Below are 18140 nucleotides of genomic sequence, written 5' to 3' on the forward strand. Positions count from 1 at the left end.
TATCGTACAGTAATTTTTTATAAACATTAAATGAAATAGCTTTTAGATAATATCATAATGCATATGATGAGCGAAAATATTTTTAATATAAATGTTTTCACCAAAAAAATATTTATATCACTGTTAAAACTGAAACTGTCACCAACACTATCGACACTATCAACAAATGTTTGTGTTTGACTATAGAGAGAAAGTATATCACATATTATGTTAAAATAGTTGGTGAGCTAAACAAAAAAAAATGTTGATGTGCTCTAAGAGCACCCATGCAAATAAGACACTCTCTCACACATATATCTACATATATATACTGTATATTAATAGCTGCCTGTGATCACAGTCTCCCCGTGTCTCAAAAGTGTTTCAGATGTGTTTTGTCTCAATTTAGTTGCTCTCTCTCTCTCTCTCTCTCTCTCTCTCTCTCTCTCTCTCTCTCTCTCTCTCTCTCTCTCTCCTCTCTTACAGGAATTTCATTATAATTCAAGTCAAGCTGACGCACACATCACAGCATGATATCAGATATACAATACAATTCGCACAAACGTTATATTGCATGCCATCAACTCTTTTCAAATACAACTTTACTATCATTTAATATTTTCATATAATACTTATATATGGTATACATCAGTATAAACACATACACACACACACAACAAAAAAATGTATATCTATGTTAGTTTATATTAAAATATAACTTTAAATCATAAAAACATTAATATCTGTAGTTTATTTATATTATATAATAATATACTATTGTTAAACTAAACAAATAAAATTATTATTTCAAAAAGATATAAATTTAACTTACAGAATATTCTGGTAATCAAAAACAATTGATATACAAATAAATACAGTACATATAAATTCTAACTTGTTTATCACAATTATTTCAAGCAATTTAATTTAAAGTTTATATAAAATGAGAAATATTTTAATGAAAATTTTGATTTAATGAAAAGATTATTCAAACAGCAGTTGGTGTTAAATAACAAATTGGCTTTTATTTTGTTTAATCTAAATATAACTCAAATAAGTTGCTATTATTTCTTTTATTTCATAATTTTTGTCAATTATACTAAAATTTATTTAACAATTGATTTTATTAAGTAAAAATCAATTTCAACTACAATTACCATTTTGATTAAAGAGTACATTTTATTTTACAGTGAAATTAGTAACATTACGTTAGAGTTTAGCCTAAATTTATAATTATATATATATATATATATATCAAGATTAATCAAATGCGTTTAGTTAATGTAGTTTAATGTGTAAAATAAATCAACTAATGTTGAAAAGTGAGTAAATTAATCATTCAATTTAATAGTCACTTTCGAAAAATTATAATACAAAATAAAAAATTATGACAAATGCTTATTCTTATAGAAAGTATTGAGTTATAAGTAATAACTTATAGGATATTATTGAATGCATGAAACTATTGCTGAAATACATAAAAACAAAACACAATTGTGTGTGAATTGGAGGCACTATTTAGGAGATGTATTGAAAGTTTGGATATGAATTGTGAGCGCAAACATCTGTTACCTAATATAATGTATGATCCATACAATTAGGTTCACTTTTAAACTCAATCAAAAGTGCTATTTTCCGCAACAATTGTGACTAATAGTAAACTATAGTCTATAGTTGTGAATGCATTTTTGAGAGACTCAACAACAATATTATTAGCAAACAATACAATACATACACACAATACAACATAAACAGTACAGTATTCTACCGTATAATACATCTCTCAATAAATTGTTTGTTTGAGAAAATAGTTATACAGTATATAAAACTTCATTTAAGCTATTGATATAATAAACTGATTTTAAGTTACATTATTTAACAGTAAAAATTTGCATCTAATCTAATGATGCTAAAAGTACAGTATAATAAATATTTTATATAATTTATATATTTTAAACAAACAAACAAACTTTTGGTGCATATATTAAATAAACTAACAGAAAATTTAAAATAGTAAATAGCTTAATAAATAATTTGTATCTTAAAATAAATTAAATTATAGAAAATTTTAAAACTATTAAAACATTATTATTGATTTTGTTATACTTTATTGTAAAAAATAATTGTTTGCTTTTAAAAAACAATTGAAGAAAATCATAGTTTCAATTTGGTCGAGAAATTTATGTCAATTAATCACTAGAAAATTAATAATATAAAAAAGTAAACCAATTATGCCATTACAATACAATACAACTTATTATTATAAAGTCAATGCATTAGTACTACAAGCGGACAAATACTGTACTGTAGTGCAAAATATCCGATTCAATGCTTTTGTGTTTTGCTGTTAATAATACTGTACTAAAAGTGATGAATTATATGCCATCAAAACAATTGCTTTCAATAATTCAAATACAATGACGACTGACAAACACACAGGACTTTTTGGTCAACACTTTAGACTTAAATGGCAAATAAACTGAATAAAAAAAACGAGTAGCCATATAAACATAAAATAATGATCAGATACTCCAACAAAACAATAAGTATTAAATTAATTTTTTGTCTTAAATTTATACAATATTATAGTTAAATCAAAAGTTCAATACAAAACTGGCATTAATTGAATTAGTCTTCAATCAAATGAGCAAAAACTACTTGAATTTAATTAAAGAATACTAACGTTTCACTCGAATAACAAAAAAAATAAAGTTTTTCAGTTTCATAATCAATGCAAATCTATATAAATGTTAGCATAAAATTCAAATGAAATACAATACAACAACTTTTATAATTGCATTCACAGTCTCTGATAACTAACTTATTATTGTATTTTCTTATTCAATTAAAAAAGTTATTAATACACAACTCTTTTATTATTAACATTACGGTTATATTATTAAAAGTAAAGTTTCTGATCTATAAAATAAATATATAATATATAATGAATTATTATATAAAAAACAAAATTTTTATCAATTCAGTGTTTTATTCAAAACATGTTTTAATTAATTTTGTAATTATCACTTATATATTTTATAACTTTACATTTTGTTAATTATAATTTATCATTCAATTCTGTAATATTAAACTAACATAATATAAATAATATTAGTCTATAAGTTAAACTATTATCCGATTCGTTTCGAGCTCTGCTATAGAATATTCTATAAAACAAACCAAGTTTTGTAAATCAGTAATAAAATATCAATATTAATATATGCATAAAATCTATATTAATACTAATTATTATATTAAAAATGCTCTTTTATTGAGTTTTACACAGTTATTATCAACATATACTACTAATAATATTATTAATAATTTAGGATTCAAATGAAATGTATTAAGTAACAAGGTGAAATAATAAAATTGATTTATATATTTTACAAAATTATTAAAAAAATATTTAAATTGTTAGAATAAAAATTAATAAAACTTTATAAAAATTAATATACAAGGATTTATATATATACATTGTAATTAGGGTTCGGGCAAATTCCTTCCTCCGTTTTTTATTCCAAAATTTTCCTATTTTCGCTGCTCTCTGGGAATTCCTAGGGAATCTATTTCCTTTTATACTACATATTAAAATCTAAACAATAAATTTTATTATTAAATTTGAATAATAAATTTTGTATTGAACTATATTTTAACTGTTATTGTTAAATAGTATTAATAAATTTATAGAATTCAAATTTATTTTTAAATATTTTAATAAAATTTTATCCAAAAAAATAAGCTTTGGTATTATTTATTGTAGAAATATGAAATATATTTTATTTTCTAACGGGCTAGGGATAKAAAATTGGAGAGATCTTATTAGGGAACTTCCCTCCTTTGGAAAATTGCCCGAACTCTAACTGTATATATATTTATTATTATTATTTACCGTAAATACATTGTAAAAAATACTATAAATTTTATAATATTGTTTTATATACACAAATATAAGATTCGAGTCTTTAAAGAAAAATATTTTAAAAAATGAAAACTTCAGATAGTATTTGTTATTAAAAATGCAATAATGATAAATATATTTTACAAAATAATATAAATAATTTATTAAAAACAATACTTAAAATGTACAATAATTATCAGTAGTGTCTCAATTATAGTAAATATGAGTGAGATTTGAAATTATTAGATAAATGGTAATTTTGAATATATAAAAAAAATAAAATAAATTAACACAAAATAAATCTTATTGTTTTCGTAAACAAAGTAATCGCTTTCACTTTAATMKAATAATAAACAAAATATTATTAATTATGTAAATAATTACGATAGAAAAGTTATTAAATAATCTAACAATTTATAATTTAAATCATGCAATAATAAAACAAACTGGGCATTAAATCTGTTTAATATAATGTATATATATATATAGTATTTATATAAATTGGATTATTATTATAAAATGAAAATTATTTATTTAATAAATTAAGTCCAACACATTTGTCTTGTGTTTCAATGGCCACCGCTGTCCTCACTTGATATATGTATTCGTCTCTATTATCTACTTTTGATGGCTGAAGAACCCAATAGTTTAATACATTATTTGAATGCTTGAAATCAATTGATGCAATTTTGGCACAAATATAATTCAAAAGTTTTTCCACAAAATGCCACTTAATATCAATTCTAAGAATCTCTTCGGGTGTGGCTCTGAAAAATAGTTCGGCGTTGTGTCCAAACAGTTGGACAATCAATTTGTCGCGTTTGTTGTCTTCTAATATTAATATCATTTTAAATACCAAAACACAAGAACTCTGTTTACATTTAAAACAATTTAATAATAGTTTTCTGTCTTTTGCTGATTGAATAATTGATTCAATGAGTGGATCATCACTTATGGCTTGTCTTAAAGTTTTTAACTGATGACACTCTTGATTAGTACACAACAAACAGATGATATCATTTTTGTCATTAGGAGTCAAATGATTAATCACACGGGCCTTCACTTTATAAAGTCGTTTATCTTCTGTATTGGTTATCATTTCTTCGATGGTCACACTTTGCGTCGGAATATCCACAATACGAGTCACTGGCAAATATGATTCTTCGTTTTCTAAGACATCTACAATTTCATCTAAATTGACGTCAAAGTCAGGCATTTCAGAAAACATTGACTCATTTGTTGTCATAAATGTTGACATCATATTAATATCTTGACTTTCACTTGGAAGTGATTGAGATGGAAATGATTCCTCAATAGAAGGAACGGCAACATTGACGGCAGACATCACCTTATATTCTTCAATACGATTGTAAAATTTTTGACCTTAAAATTAATTACATTAATTAACTTAAATTAAAGTTATTATTTAAGTTTAAAAAAATAAAACTGTCATAAAATACCTAAAACTGAATCACGTTTTACCACACGAAGACATCTTCCGTGTGTATAACCTGAGCTCATCGTATAAGTGAAGGAATCTTTGTTATATTTATCGGCTTTAATACAAACATTAAACAGAACAACAAAATCAAAAGGTTTCAATATTTGACAGGCATTTGAGTGCTCCTCAAAAGCAGTCACAACAATAGACATATTGTCTTCATTGATGATTCGGACCAATTCCTCTTCACTGGTCGTTAGACTCATCTGTTCAGTCGATACATGTCTTTTGTATGTTTGCTGTGCGGGTCTCGTCGTATCCCAAGCGGCCAAATAAGTTCTCTCCCGAAGTGTGGTTAATCTGATCACTTGAAGACAGATATCAGTATAAATACTATAATTATCATTAGCTTTCTTTTGGCTCAAACTATCATTAAGTAATTCATCGCTAAACCATTCTTCCAATTCTCTCTTTCTTTTTCGGTCGAAATCATCAAATGTTGGATTAATACTCGTATAAATTGGTGAAAATGCTTCTGAATCTTGAAAGCCTTCACAGATGACAACATCCTTAGGATCTGAACAGATAAACTCCATTGAATTCGGTGGTAATAATAAGCGATGAATACGAATAATATCTCCTGTTCTTGAGGCCGGATAGTGACGATAATCACTTTTTCCCGGTCTTAACGATATTGTTATACTAAAAACTTTTTCATCTCTTAATTGAATTGTATTGCGTTTATAATCTCTCGATTGGATGATACCATACGTATGACAATAAGTCTTTCCACTGACAGGTATCAGACTATGAATTTCTTTCAGTGTTTTGTATTCATAAGTAGAAGTACTGGTTGTGGGACTTCTACTACTGGTATTTGATGTCTGCGACCGACTCGGTGTTCGCGGTAACTGTGAATTATTGCTCTGATTTTGAGCTCTTAATAAAACCATTTGATTTTCGTTTGATTGTCTCTTTTTTGTAGTATTTATGCGATTTTGTGATGAAATATTGCGAGTCTGTCGCGAAGGTGTTTCATTGAAATCATCATCAGATGACAAATGAATATCCAGTTCTTCATTCATTTCTTCAAATCTCAATTTCTTTTTAACCGAAGTGTTGACTATTTTTTGTTCATCGGTTACTGATAGGGATATACCTGTACTGTCACTACTAACAGAACGGCGTTTTCTTCGTGCGCTTCCAACGGATACCATTTGATTGTCTTCGGGAAACGAATCGCTGTCACCGACCGCTGTAAATGGCTCTTCACGAAGACTAACCAGCATTTTGATAATGGGATCAAATTCTGGTTTCACCAAAACTAACGCGTCGTAAAAGGTGTTCAATATTTGTCCGTTTGCTGTCATTTGTAAACAAAAACAATCATTAGATCAAAGAGTTTGTCACCGAAATGGACATACATTTAAACACTTTATCTTTTGGCATAATCGTTGTCTCAAAGCGTTGAACAGTAAATATCTGACCAAATTTGAGGGCAGACTTCTTGAATGGTGTCTTCGCGAGTCCGCTATAGAAGACAATCACCAAATGTTTGTCATTTGTTGGGATTGACTGTTGAGATGAGCAGTCAGTTGTGATTATAATGCGTTTGCACTTCGGATCCGACTCTTTGCCGTCGAGCGGACAGAAGTGGACTATCTTTAGCTTCAATTTGTTTTCATCGTATTTATTGTATGTCTTCAACGTCTCTGCTCTTAATATTGTCATCATTTGAATGGATCGATGATATCCTGTGTGTCAACAGTTGGGACCTATTTGTGGTGATTATGAATACATGACTTCAATATAATTGTAATCATTATTACTATTAATATTAAAAACATTTGAATCTTATGTTTCAATGAATCCGTCAATCATTTGATGGACACATAAATTACATAACAATTGTTAGTCAATGAGTTTGTATTGAAATCAATGGTAAAATGTGTTAACAATTGTTAGTCCACTCAATATTTTTTAAACGTATTGTGTGTTCAATAAGTCATTAATTTTTGTGTGAGAAATGCATTTTTGGCGCAAATTTTATATACTATTTGTATTTGAATTGCAATCTAATTATTGGTTTTATTTTTAATAACAAGCAATCAATTGAATAGATTCATAACCAATGGTTTGATTTTATAAAAATTAATTTATTAATTAAACCATAAATTTGGTTCAATTCATCAAATTTAACAAAATTAGTGATAAATATTAGAAAATAATAAATAATGTCTTTTATTGATAATATAGGGAATGATTGTTAAGTCAATACATTTACTGTATTTTATAGTTATGTATAAACTTTTATAAAACAAAAGTGTGACACAAATTGTTTGACGTTATTTATGGTATGATTTTATATAATGTTTTGATGACTTGAATCACTTGATGTCAACAAACAGTTAATATATTATATTATCGATTGATTGGCAAATGTGTGAATCAATTGAGTGATCAAATCAGTGGTAAATCATATTATTTGTTCATTAAATTTAGTGAAAATATAATTTGCTGTCATTTTGCGGTAATAGATATATTTGGCCACAAATTTGTTATCAATTTTTCTACGATGACCTCAAACGAGTCACCCGAAGCTGTGGCCAATGGTTTGGATTCGTTACGACTTCAGCCGCGAACTAATGGCGCCAAAGACTTGGATGTGTTTGTGATGTCAGAGTCGGGTAAACCAGTGTATTGTTATTCAAGACGTGAAGACAGTATTACATTAATGGGTGTTTGTGTGGCACTGATTCACGTGACCGACAAACTCGAGAACGACACCATTCGTCACATTCAGACCATCGGTGGTTTGAGAATAGCTTTTGCACTCAAGAGTCCACTCATCATATGTTTTGTCTTCAGAGTTAACCTCGGAATCGATGCAAATATTCTTATAAATCAAGTAAATGCACAAATTATCTCCATTTTGACCGCCAAGACATTGAAGTCAGTGTTTGAACAAAGACCTACTTTTGATCTAAAAAGACTGCTCTCAGGTCTGAATGATTATCACTTGAATTTAGAGATAATTTGATTAAATGTTTGTTTTAATTAATAGGTAGTGAAAAACTAATCGACACTTTAATAGATGTTATATTAAGTCCAATCAATGCTAACAAAAGTGAGAATAACTGCAATAACCAAATGAATGCATTTCTATCGTCTTCTATGACTACATCCAAGACAATTGGCAACCAATCAATTATCAACAATCGCAGTACAATTTCCACTCGGGTTTATATACCGATACGAGTAATGGCAGCACAACTGAGAGAATCTGTTTATAATATTATAAATTCATGCGCTTCTTCGGCACCAAATGTCATCTTTAGTTTACTATTTTCTGTCGATAAAAAAGCCAAAGAGGAATACAATGGTTCTAATAATTATATACAATTGATTTGTGTTTGTAATCACAATTCAAAGCTAGACTTAATCCATTAGACATACAATTACTTTATTCATTAGTTATGGCATCGGAATCGCAGTTAGCATCTGTTGAGTCATTTTTTCTGCCAATATGTTTGCCCCGATTTGACTCCAATAACTTTTTGCACACACATATCTCCTACCTGTCCAATGAATACTGTTTAGCTTTGTTGACCACAGATCGCGAAGAGTTTCACAAATGCCAACTAACGAAAGAGTCGATTATTGACCGCTTGGCTAAAGTACATCTAACGCCCAGTCGATCCAATTTAAGTGACTTATCTCAACCACAATTGCAATACTTATGGTATCAATCGCACCGACAGTCAGTCTTATGGCGTCAATCACCAGTCTTTGAATTTAGTTCACTCAATCACTACATAACTAATCGAATGTTGAAATCAAATTTAAAGACATTTTGGTTGAGAAGCGAATCGGATGGTCTGTTGTTGGGCTGGCATTCGCCGACTTTCCAATTGTACGCACAGTTTGATGTGACAATTACTCAATTGCAAGCACTGACAGCCATTCAGGCGATCATCAAATGGATTAAGAAAGAAGAGGACAAATTTGTTATTAAAGATTATCAATAATTTTATTAAACTTTTTATTTATTACTGTATAATATATTGTAAGTTATTAAGTATGCAAAAGTGTTTTTACTAAAGTATAGAGTGTATATTGTACTTATAAAGTGATCAAAACTGACTTAATATGTATTTTAATTATTATAAAAAATGTATTGCAATATTAATATAATGATTACTGTTATTAATTAATTACACTTTAAGGCATCGGACAATAATGTGATCCTTTTTGTGTCATCAAAAAGTGTTGATAATATAATAAATTTAGTTGTCTAATTTTAAATGAATCGATATTGTTGTTAGACTCGGAACCAGAGATTGTGGATCCTCTCAGATAAGTGCTTTCAAAGGGATGGAAATGATGATTCATTGGCTGTATTACCGTTGGAATGGTAGGTGTGCTGTTAGTCGGTGCTATCGGACTACCGATTATAGGATTACCATTAAATGGCATATTTTTGTAATTATTTTTAGACTGAATTCTCTCTTTAATAAAATGATTGATGTTATTCTTGAGTGCAATCAATTCATCTTCAATATCAGCTAAAGTTAATTTGTGGTCAAAAACCATTTCTTTAAGTTTTTTTGATTTCATTTTCAATCATTGAAAAGTATTCCTTAAGTTTTGTGTCCATATCTTTGTTTTTATCGCTGTCACTATTGTAAGCACTTTCTCTATCCGTTTCAGAAATTTCTAAAAATATTTATTTTTAAAATAATTATAATATATTGTATTTTTAAAACATTATAAATCTAAAATAAATTTATTAGTTACAGTCATAATATTTTTAAAAAATAATTTAATTAAATTTTTAAATAATACTTAATTCATTAAAGTTTTTAGTTTAATAAAGTTTAGTTAGTTAAATCATTAATGTTTACAACTATTAGTGATTAATAAAATTTTATTATAATTTTTAATTAGTATATTTATTATTAATAAATTTATGTTATTTTAATTTATTATTAAGAATAAAAAGAAACAATAAAATTTTAATAGATATTAAAACATATCATTGAATATTATTTCATKCATTAATATTTTAGATTCTAATATTTGATTATAATATTAAAATTAAAGTTTTTATATATTACTTAATAATTTAGATTTTTTTAGATAATACTRTAGAATAGTTAAAATATTGGATAATTTTATTAGAAGTAAAAATTAAAATAATAGAAATAAAAACATATATTAAAGATTATATACCAGATCTATGTTTTTTAAAGACGGGTTTCGGGAATCTCTGGTCGTCCGTCATATTCGGGTCAATCATGTCTTCCTTAGCCCTTCGTTTGACACGAATAGTCTTTGCCATTAATTTTTGTCTTTCGACAGTCAGTATACATCTCTCACAAATACATTCTCTGTGTTTACATTTTCGTTTGTGACCTAATAGTCATTTGTTATATTATATATAAATTAAATATATTTATGTGATAATAGTCAGTCATTTTTACTATAATATAATTATAGAAATTAATAAAATTAAAAAACTAAATAATAATATATGATATACTGAAATGTAGATAATTTTGAATTAACAGTTTGACTACAATATTGTAATAGATGTCTACCTTTAACTAAAACTTCTTCGCCATGATTTTGACAGCGGGCACACTTCGGGTTACGTGTTTTCACCGATTCACTAGTACTACATGTGCTCGTTGTTGGTGTAAGAGATCCACTATAACTGTTCAGTTCAGTTGTATTTGAATTATTGTCTTCATTTGTATCACTTTTTTCATCTTTAATCTTATAATTGTTTTCTTTGTTACTGATAAGCGATTGACTTAAATCCATGGCCTGAATGGCCAGAATAACGTCATCAGCAACGGTTGGTAACGGAATAGTCCTCTTTTGTGATTTTTTAAAGTATGACATCAGAATCTGTCATTTTTATTAATTAATAAATAATTAATTATACATATATATGATACAATTTTTTTTAAAAGCTTACTTTTATTAAAATTTTGATAATAACCAAAAAGTTATGAATTATACAAATGAAAAACGTTTTCATAAATTTGTTTATTGAAAACTCTAAAAAAGCATTTAATAAAAAAGTTTCTAAACTATGAACTTAAGTTCAGTTGTGTCTACATTTCACTAGCACTGTCACATTGGCACTGTCACACTGGCACTGGTACTCTGATGCAACAGTTAGTTATTGCTAGGATGAGTTGTGATCTTATGGGCAGTTATATAACTATCTAACTGTTCCCTATATATCGCACAACATAACTCTATACTACATAATTTCAAAACTAATCTAAAATATATGTATAATAATGATATAAAGCGCATGTGTATAGAGTTTTTAAAAAGTTGTTAAAATAGTTGTTAAGGCATAGTGTTTGATATCTGTGGCGCCCTTTAAATAAATCCCTGTTATATTAATACAACAATTATTGCCAATAATCACTTTGAAAATTAAAAGCCAATAAGATTTTATTTAAAAAGCAATAATTTTAATACTAATTTTTTATTATATCTAAATGATCATTACATTTATTAYAATATATTAATTATTGATATATTCAATAATTTTTATTTTTATATAAATTATGTAATTTAATAGAAATTAGTGAAATCGAAATMGAAATGTTTAATTTAATTTCAGTTTTTATGTATTATATTTATATTTGCTTTAGGGTTGTGGTTATTTTGCTTTAATTTAAATATAAAAACAATTTAAATAAAAATTGAGAAATTTAAATGAATTTTTGCAGTTTTTGTTTTAAAATATATTATAATTCACAGATTTCAATCTCCAAAATATAAAATTTTTAACTTACTTTTATAATATATTGTWAATATAAAATAATTAAAAACAATTTTGTAAAATTTATGTAATTAATATAAATTAAGTTTAGTGAACGTTATTATTTAATATTGTAATAAATTATAATAATATAAATAATTTAATTATTAAAACTGATAATTTTTAACTAGGTTTATTTTAAATTTAATTATGTCTAAAAACAAAATTATCAAAATATATTTAATATGTAATTTTATTGGAGTTTGACAAATGTGTGAATTTTTGTTATCAAATATACTAAAATAATTTCTATAGATTGTATCCATTGATTTCTATAATATTTATTAACTTTAAACACGAGTTTTGAGACAAAATACATGATTTGTAAATTTTTACAACACATAAGTCATGAGAAAATTTGCGTTTTATATATACATTATTATTTGACTTATAATAACTTTCTTTGTTTAATAAAAATTAGTTTTTTAATATTATTTTTTTTGTAAACCAAACACATAAATTACATCCAAATTAGGCATATGTTAAACAAACGATAAAACTATGTTTGAATGACAAATTTAAACATATTATATCAATTAGAATTTGTGTTTTAAGATATAAATTATATAAAATTGATAGCAATTTCATTGTTAGTATAGAGAGACTATCATAAATATACATATAATTATTTATGTTACTAAAATAAACATAATATTTTGCACTTAACATTTTGAATATTTGCAAACATAAAAAATTATGTAAATTTTTTATATGCAATAAAGTAAATCACTTTTCAATTTGTTAAATATTTAAACGCAATTGAATTTAGCATTTTGTATTTTTTTAACTATTCAATTTTTACTGATACAATTGATAGTTATTTTTTAGATGACTCTATACTGTATAAAATCATAAACTTATACTATTAACTATTTACGGTAATATCAAATTAAATTATTATTAACACATCATAATGACAAACAATTAATTGAATTAACTTTTTACATATATTTATATTTATTTATATAAACTGTATATGCTAGGCTAATAAATTATTTTAAATAAATACAATTATATAATATCATAATTTAAAATTTTATGTCACAGTAAACTTTAAAAAAAATAATTTAAAAGTAAATAAAAACAATCAAAAACTAAGTAATGCTATAAAAATATTTTTTATTGATTATTTGACAAAATTATTATAAAAAAATATTTGTATTTATCAAATACATATTTAATTTGACAAAAAATGTGAGAACAATTGTTTTTTATTTTAATAATATTGAAAATAGTTTTATATCAATATTTTTAAACAGATTTTATTTGATCTTAATATTTATAGTCAGTGATCAAAAACTGACAAAAAAATATGTATTTTGGTTTTCATTTTTTAAAAATGTTTACAAAATTAATAATTAATGATTGATTTACTGTCCATTCATGTTATTAATTGGTGTCACTGATGGTATGGGACAATAAAACGGTGACTTTTGTGCCATTAATAACTGGTGATAATATATGGGAAATAATGATCTAATGTCAGTCTTATCGGATTCAATAGTATTGTTTGGCTCAGAGACTGTAGAGTTGGGACCGTTTAGATGAGACGTTTCATATGCATTGAATGGAGGACTCACAAGCGGTACTACCATTGGAACGGTAGGTGTGCTGTTAGTCGGACCAACCGAACTACCAATTGTATGATTTCCATCAAATGGCAACACATTTTTGCAATTTTTTGATTGAATTCTTTGATTAATAAAATAATTGATGTTATTCTTGAGTGCAATCAATTCTTCTCCAATATCAGCAAAAGACAAATTGTGGTCAAAAATCATTTCTTTAAGTTCTTTGATTTCGTTGTCAATCATTGCAAAGTATTCATTAAGTTTTATTGCGTTCATATCTTTGCGTTTATCGCTGTCATCGCTGTTAGTACTGTAACCACTTTCTCTGTCCGTCTCAGAAATACCTAAAAAATATATATTTTAATTGTTATATAATTTTCGATAGTATTGTAAAACTAAAAGATAAACATTATTATTATTATTATTATTATTATTATTATTATTATTATTATTATTATTATTATTATTATTATTATTATTAATTACATAACACTAATTTATTAAAAATAACAAATAGTATTGTATTTAAAAATATATACTAAAATTACTATTATTCATACTAATTAATAAAGTCATAGTAAAATACTTATTYAGTAATTATCTTTTTATTTATTTTATTAATAAAAAAAAWWTTTAATTCAAAAATATGTTCATTAAATATTTTTTTATTTATTTATATTTTTAAGATATACTTGTGATTGAGATATTAAAGATTAAAATTTATGCTATTTTTTAGCTAYTATTRAATATYAAAAATATTTAATATTAAACAAWTTTATTAAAAAAACAAATTTTAAATAAACTATAAATAATATAAATAATGAATACATACAGTCATCAGATCTCTGTTTTTTGTAAATAGGTTTCGGGAATCTCTGGTCGTCCGTCATATTCGGATCACTCATATCTTCCTTTTGTCGGCGTTTCACACGAATAGTCTTAGCCATCAATATCTGTCTGTCGACAGTCAGTATACATCTTTCGCAGACACACTCTCTGTAACGACACTTTCGTTTGTGACCTAATAGTTATATTAAATGAWTGCAATATAAATAAATGTTTTTAAACAATATATTGATTATTATATAAATAAATACCTTTAACGGCCACAATTTCGCCGTGATTTCCACATCGGGCACACTTAGGGTTTCGTGATTTAGCCGATTCTGTACTACAAGTGCTCGTTGTTGTTGTCATTGGTGTCTCACTATTACTAATATTACTCAAATTATCGCTATTATTGCTGTTGTTATCGTTTGTATTTGAATTATTATCACTGAACTCGTCTTCGGTTATTTTGCATTCATTTTTGTCGTTTTTAATCTTATTGTCCTCTTTGTTAGTCACCGGCGATTGACTCAAATCCATGGCCTGAATCATCTCATAATCGGGAGGCAACGGAATAGTCCTTTTTAGTGACTTCTTTAAGTACGACATCTTTTTTATATAAATCTTTGATTTTATAAATTAATTATTAATTAACTGCAAAAATATTTAAAATAAATTATAAGACTTTTTAAAAAATTAATATATATATTGGATAACAAAAAAACTATTAAACAATGTTCATAAAAAAGTATCGCAACTCTACACTTAAGTTTGTGGTGTCTGCACATGCACTGGGATGGCATTCAACAGTTAACTATAGTAAGGACGGGCTGTTAGACAGGCTATAGTAGGGATCTTATGGGCTCTTATTTATGAAATCTTATTTAACTATTTTTTATCTGACACTATCTATTGTTATTTATTAAATTTKAGTATAAAATTTATTATTTTTTAATAATTTATTTAAATATGMCTTGTTGTTAATTATAGAAATAATGTTAAGTGTATATAAAAAAATATATAATAAATTATACAAATTAATTATTTAATAATAATATTGTTAAAAATGGTTGAGATTCACAACATTTTTTTATTAACAATAAATATAAATGCATTATAATATCCAAATAATCTATTGACCTAACTTAATATTAAAGAGTAGTATAATTTCAATATTTTTTATAGTATATTACATAACACATATAATTAAATTTTGTTTAGATCTGTTTTGTTGTTAAAMTAATTAAGAAAGACTATATTAAAATATTATTAATAAATAAAAATATAACTATTATCTGTTGTGAAGGAATCTCAGAAAAAAATTATTATTTTAATAACTAAAATATTAAATAAMATTTTATTATTTTAAACTAATTTTTAAACATTTACACAATTTTCTACTAATTTTACTAACTGTAAGTTTAACTTAATTTCTAAATTGATGATTTCAGAAAATTAATAAATATTATATATATATCTAAAATTACTTTATTTTGTTTAAAATACTTTATTTAAAAATCATTATTATTTTATATCTTTATGCAATATCTATTAGCTTTATATATATATTGTTTTTAATTTAAAATGATATTACTTGTATAAAAATTTTAATAATTTTTAAAACTCATTATTGACGTTATAGTGATTTGGATGTAGAAAATTATTTTAAAAATAAACAATTAATTGACACTGTCATACACATACAATTTTGCATATCTCATAATTACAATTTATTAAATTTTTATATAAAATATTATATATTTATACAAATTTATAAATCTAAGTTATTTCCTAATATGTGCTTTAAATCTTAATTTTCTCAAWTTTTTTTTAATTATTTTGTAACTATGTATCAGAAATTTAACTTAAATTGTATATAAAGAAATAAAATTCCTGTTTTAGTTGATATTCCGACAGTTATAGCATTCAAAAAATTATTTAAAAACTAAAGTACATTAAAATACTTTTAAAATCTAGTTTTTATTAAATATTTTATAAAATGTAGCAAATAAATATCAATATTTGCAATAAAATTTATAATTAACCATATATATTAGTTTAAAGTGAATTTTAATTAAAAACTAAAATAACAAATTTTAGTAATTTAATTTAATTTTATCATTTAATGTTATCTATTGACACAAACATCAGTATTTCTATTAAAAAATTTAAATACAAATCTTTAGAAGCTTTTATTTACAGACTTTTATATAAGTATACAGTACTGTATATACTGTACACTAAATTTAAACTATAGAAAAATCTTTTATTTAATATTTACAAATATTAAAGATGTTATTTTTTAGGCACAATATATTTATGATATAAAGAACACTAAACTTAATATAAATATATAAATACATGAATAAGTTTATTTTAATTACAAATTTAATAATCTATTATAAAATCATATTATTATTATTATAATTATTATTTGTTTTAATAGATTGAAAGTTATATATATATTAATAGCTAAATAATTAGTAACTTATTATAGTGCACTTTAGCAAATAAGTTACATAAGATGTTAAATTAATAATTATTATTATTTAAGAATTAATATTTTGCATTATTTACAGTATTGTTTATATAAATAAAAATTAATGTTAACTTTAATTAGTTTGAATGTATTAAAATTACTAAAAACAAATAAAATCTGTTTTATTATAGACAATTAAATAGTAACCTTCTAATATTGTATTATATTATACGCCCCTTTTCTTTAAATTAATAAAATTTGAAAAAAGTTATTGTTTTGTTTGAAAAAATTAATTTTAATTTATTATATAAATATATTTTCAAAAAATGGATTCACTAAAAAGTATCAAATATAAAAATAAAATATAATTATAACTTTTTATAAAAAATATAATTAAAAGTAATAAGAAAATTCAAGGTCTGGTTTACATTATATTCTTGATTTTAAAAAATTAAAAATGTATTAAAAAATTTTAAAACTATTTTTTAGTTTTATTAAATATTTTATTATAAAAAAATATTTAATAAATAATGTTTTTATTTATACCGTAGTGTCTGTAATAATGATWTAAAATTTAATTATTTATTTACAATAGTATTATATTGCTTAAAGTGACATTTAAATATTATTTTTATTTTATAATATAAAATATTTTAACAAATTATTTTTTATATATTATTTTTGTTATTTAATTATAATATAATAATATTAACTTAGTAATGACGTATTTAAGATGATATTTAAAGATTTTATTTTATAAAATATTATATCGATTAATAATACTAATAATAAAAGTTACAATAATAATGAAATTAATAACTAAAAACTTATAATAAAAGTTATATACTGTATGTATTTAAAATTAGATAATTATTTTTTAAAAGTAATAATTTGATATTAAGTTATTTTAATATTAAATACAATAAGATAAACATTATTAATAATACACTGTAAACCACAAAATAGATTTTAGATGTAAATAAAAATAAATAGTTTAATATAAATTTCTAAATAGGTAAACATTAATATTGTTTTAAAACATATTTTTAAATATTATACATAATATATAAAGATAAATCTGTGTTTTAAAAGTA

The 18140-nt window shown here is 24.0% G+C and overlaps 4 protein-coding genes across 4 annotated transcripts; 1 reads left to right on the top strand and 3 right to left on the bottom strand.

The window, feature by feature from the left end:
- Window positions 1–4372: 4372 nt before the first annotated feature.
- On the bottom strand, window positions 4373–7198 carry LOC128960967 (uncharacterized). The gene is made up of 3 exons (XM_054307154.1): window positions 6746–7198; window positions 5341–6684; window positions 4373–5263 (listed from the first exon to the last, which is right to left on the bottom strand). Exons 1-3 carry the CDS (start codon window positions 7053–7055, stop codon window positions 4407–4409), a joined length of 2511 nt encoding a protein of 836 aa, XP_054163129.1. The 5' UTR covers window positions 7056–7198; the 3' UTR covers window positions 4373–4406.
- Window positions 7199–7662: 464 nt separating this feature from the next.
- On the top strand, window positions 7663–9427 carry LOC128960989 (vacuolar fusion protein MON1 homolog A-like). The gene is given in 4 exon segments (XM_054307179.1): window positions 7663–7792; window positions 7859–8323; window positions 8386–8741; window positions 8744–9427. Coding segments are annotated over 3 exon segments (1389 nt in total). The 5' UTR covers window positions 7663–7792; window positions 7859–7896; the 3' UTR covers window positions 9350–9427.
- A 209-nt stretch (window positions 9428–9636) lies between these two features.
- On the bottom strand, window positions 9637–11348 carry LOC128961274 (protein male abnormal 3-like). Its single transcript, XM_054307491.1, has 4 exons — window positions 11305–11348; window positions 10922–11234; window positions 10554–10736; window positions 9637–10037 (listed from the first exon to the last, which is right to left on the bottom strand). Exons 2-4 carry the CDS (start codon window positions 11226–11228, stop codon window positions 9919–9921), a joined length of 609 nt encoding a protein of 202 aa, XP_054163466.1. The 5' UTR covers window positions 11229–11234; window positions 11305–11348; the 3' UTR covers window positions 9637–9918.
- A 2190-nt stretch (window positions 11349–13538) lies between these two features.
- Window positions 13539–15176, bottom strand: LOC128961633 (doublesex and mab-3 related transcription factor 3-like). The gene is made up of 3 exons (XM_054307887.1): window positions 14837–15176; window positions 14572–14760; window positions 13539–14083 (listed from the first exon to the last, which is right to left on the bottom strand). The coding sequence occupies exons 1-3, from the start codon at window positions 15174–15176 to the stop codon at window positions 13539–13541; spliced, it is 1074 nt and encodes a 357-aa protein (XP_054163862.1).
- Between the last annotated feature and the right edge of the window lie 2964 nt (window positions 15177–18140).

Source organism: Oppia nitens, unplaced genomic scaffold, assembly GCF_028296485.1.
Source record: "Oppia nitens isolate AA-2021 unplaced genomic scaffold, nextdenovo-longstitch-racon4-pilon3 scaffold5_pilon_pilon_pilon, whole genome shotgun sequence".
NCBI classification, from domain to species: domain Eukaryota; kingdom Metazoa; phylum Arthropoda; class Arachnida; order Sarcoptiformes; family Oppiidae; genus Oppia; species Oppia nitens.

Coding starts and splice junctions, on each gene's coding strand:
- LOC128961274 (XM_054307491.1), bottom strand. CDS start 11,228: ATGTCATACTTTAAAAAATCACAAAAGAGGACTATTCCGTTACCAACC. Junction 10,737..10,921: donor CGAAGAAGTTTTAGTTAAAG/GTAGACATCTAT, acceptor AATGACTATTAG/GTCACAAACGAAAATGTAAA. Junction 10,038..10,553: donor CTTTAAAAAACATAGATCTG/GTATATAATCTT, acceptor AAATATTTTTAG/AAATTTCTGAAACGGATAGA.
- LOC128960967 (XM_054307154.1), bottom strand. CDS start 7,055: ATGATGACAATATTAAGAGCAGAGACGTTGAAGACATACAATAAATAC. Junction 6,685..6,745: donor AAAAGATAAAGTGTTTAAAT/GTATGTCCATTT, acceptor TACAAATGACAG/CAAACGGACAAATATTGAAC. Junction 5,264..5,340: donor AAAACGTGATTCAGTTTTAG/GTATTTTATGAC, acceptor ATTAATTTTAAG/GTCAAAAATTTTACAATCGT.
- LOC128961633 (XM_054307887.1), bottom strand. CDS start 15,176: ATGTCGTACTTAAAGAAGTCACTAAAAAGGACTATTCCGTTGCCTCCC. Junction 14,761..14,836: donor CGAAATTGTGGCCGTTAAAG/GTATTTATTTAT, acceptor TATAACTATTAG/GTCACAAACGAAAGTGTCGT. Junction 14,084..14,571: donor AAAACAGAGATCTGATGACT/GTATGTATTCAT, acceptor TATATTTTTTAG/GTATTTCTGAGACGGACAGA.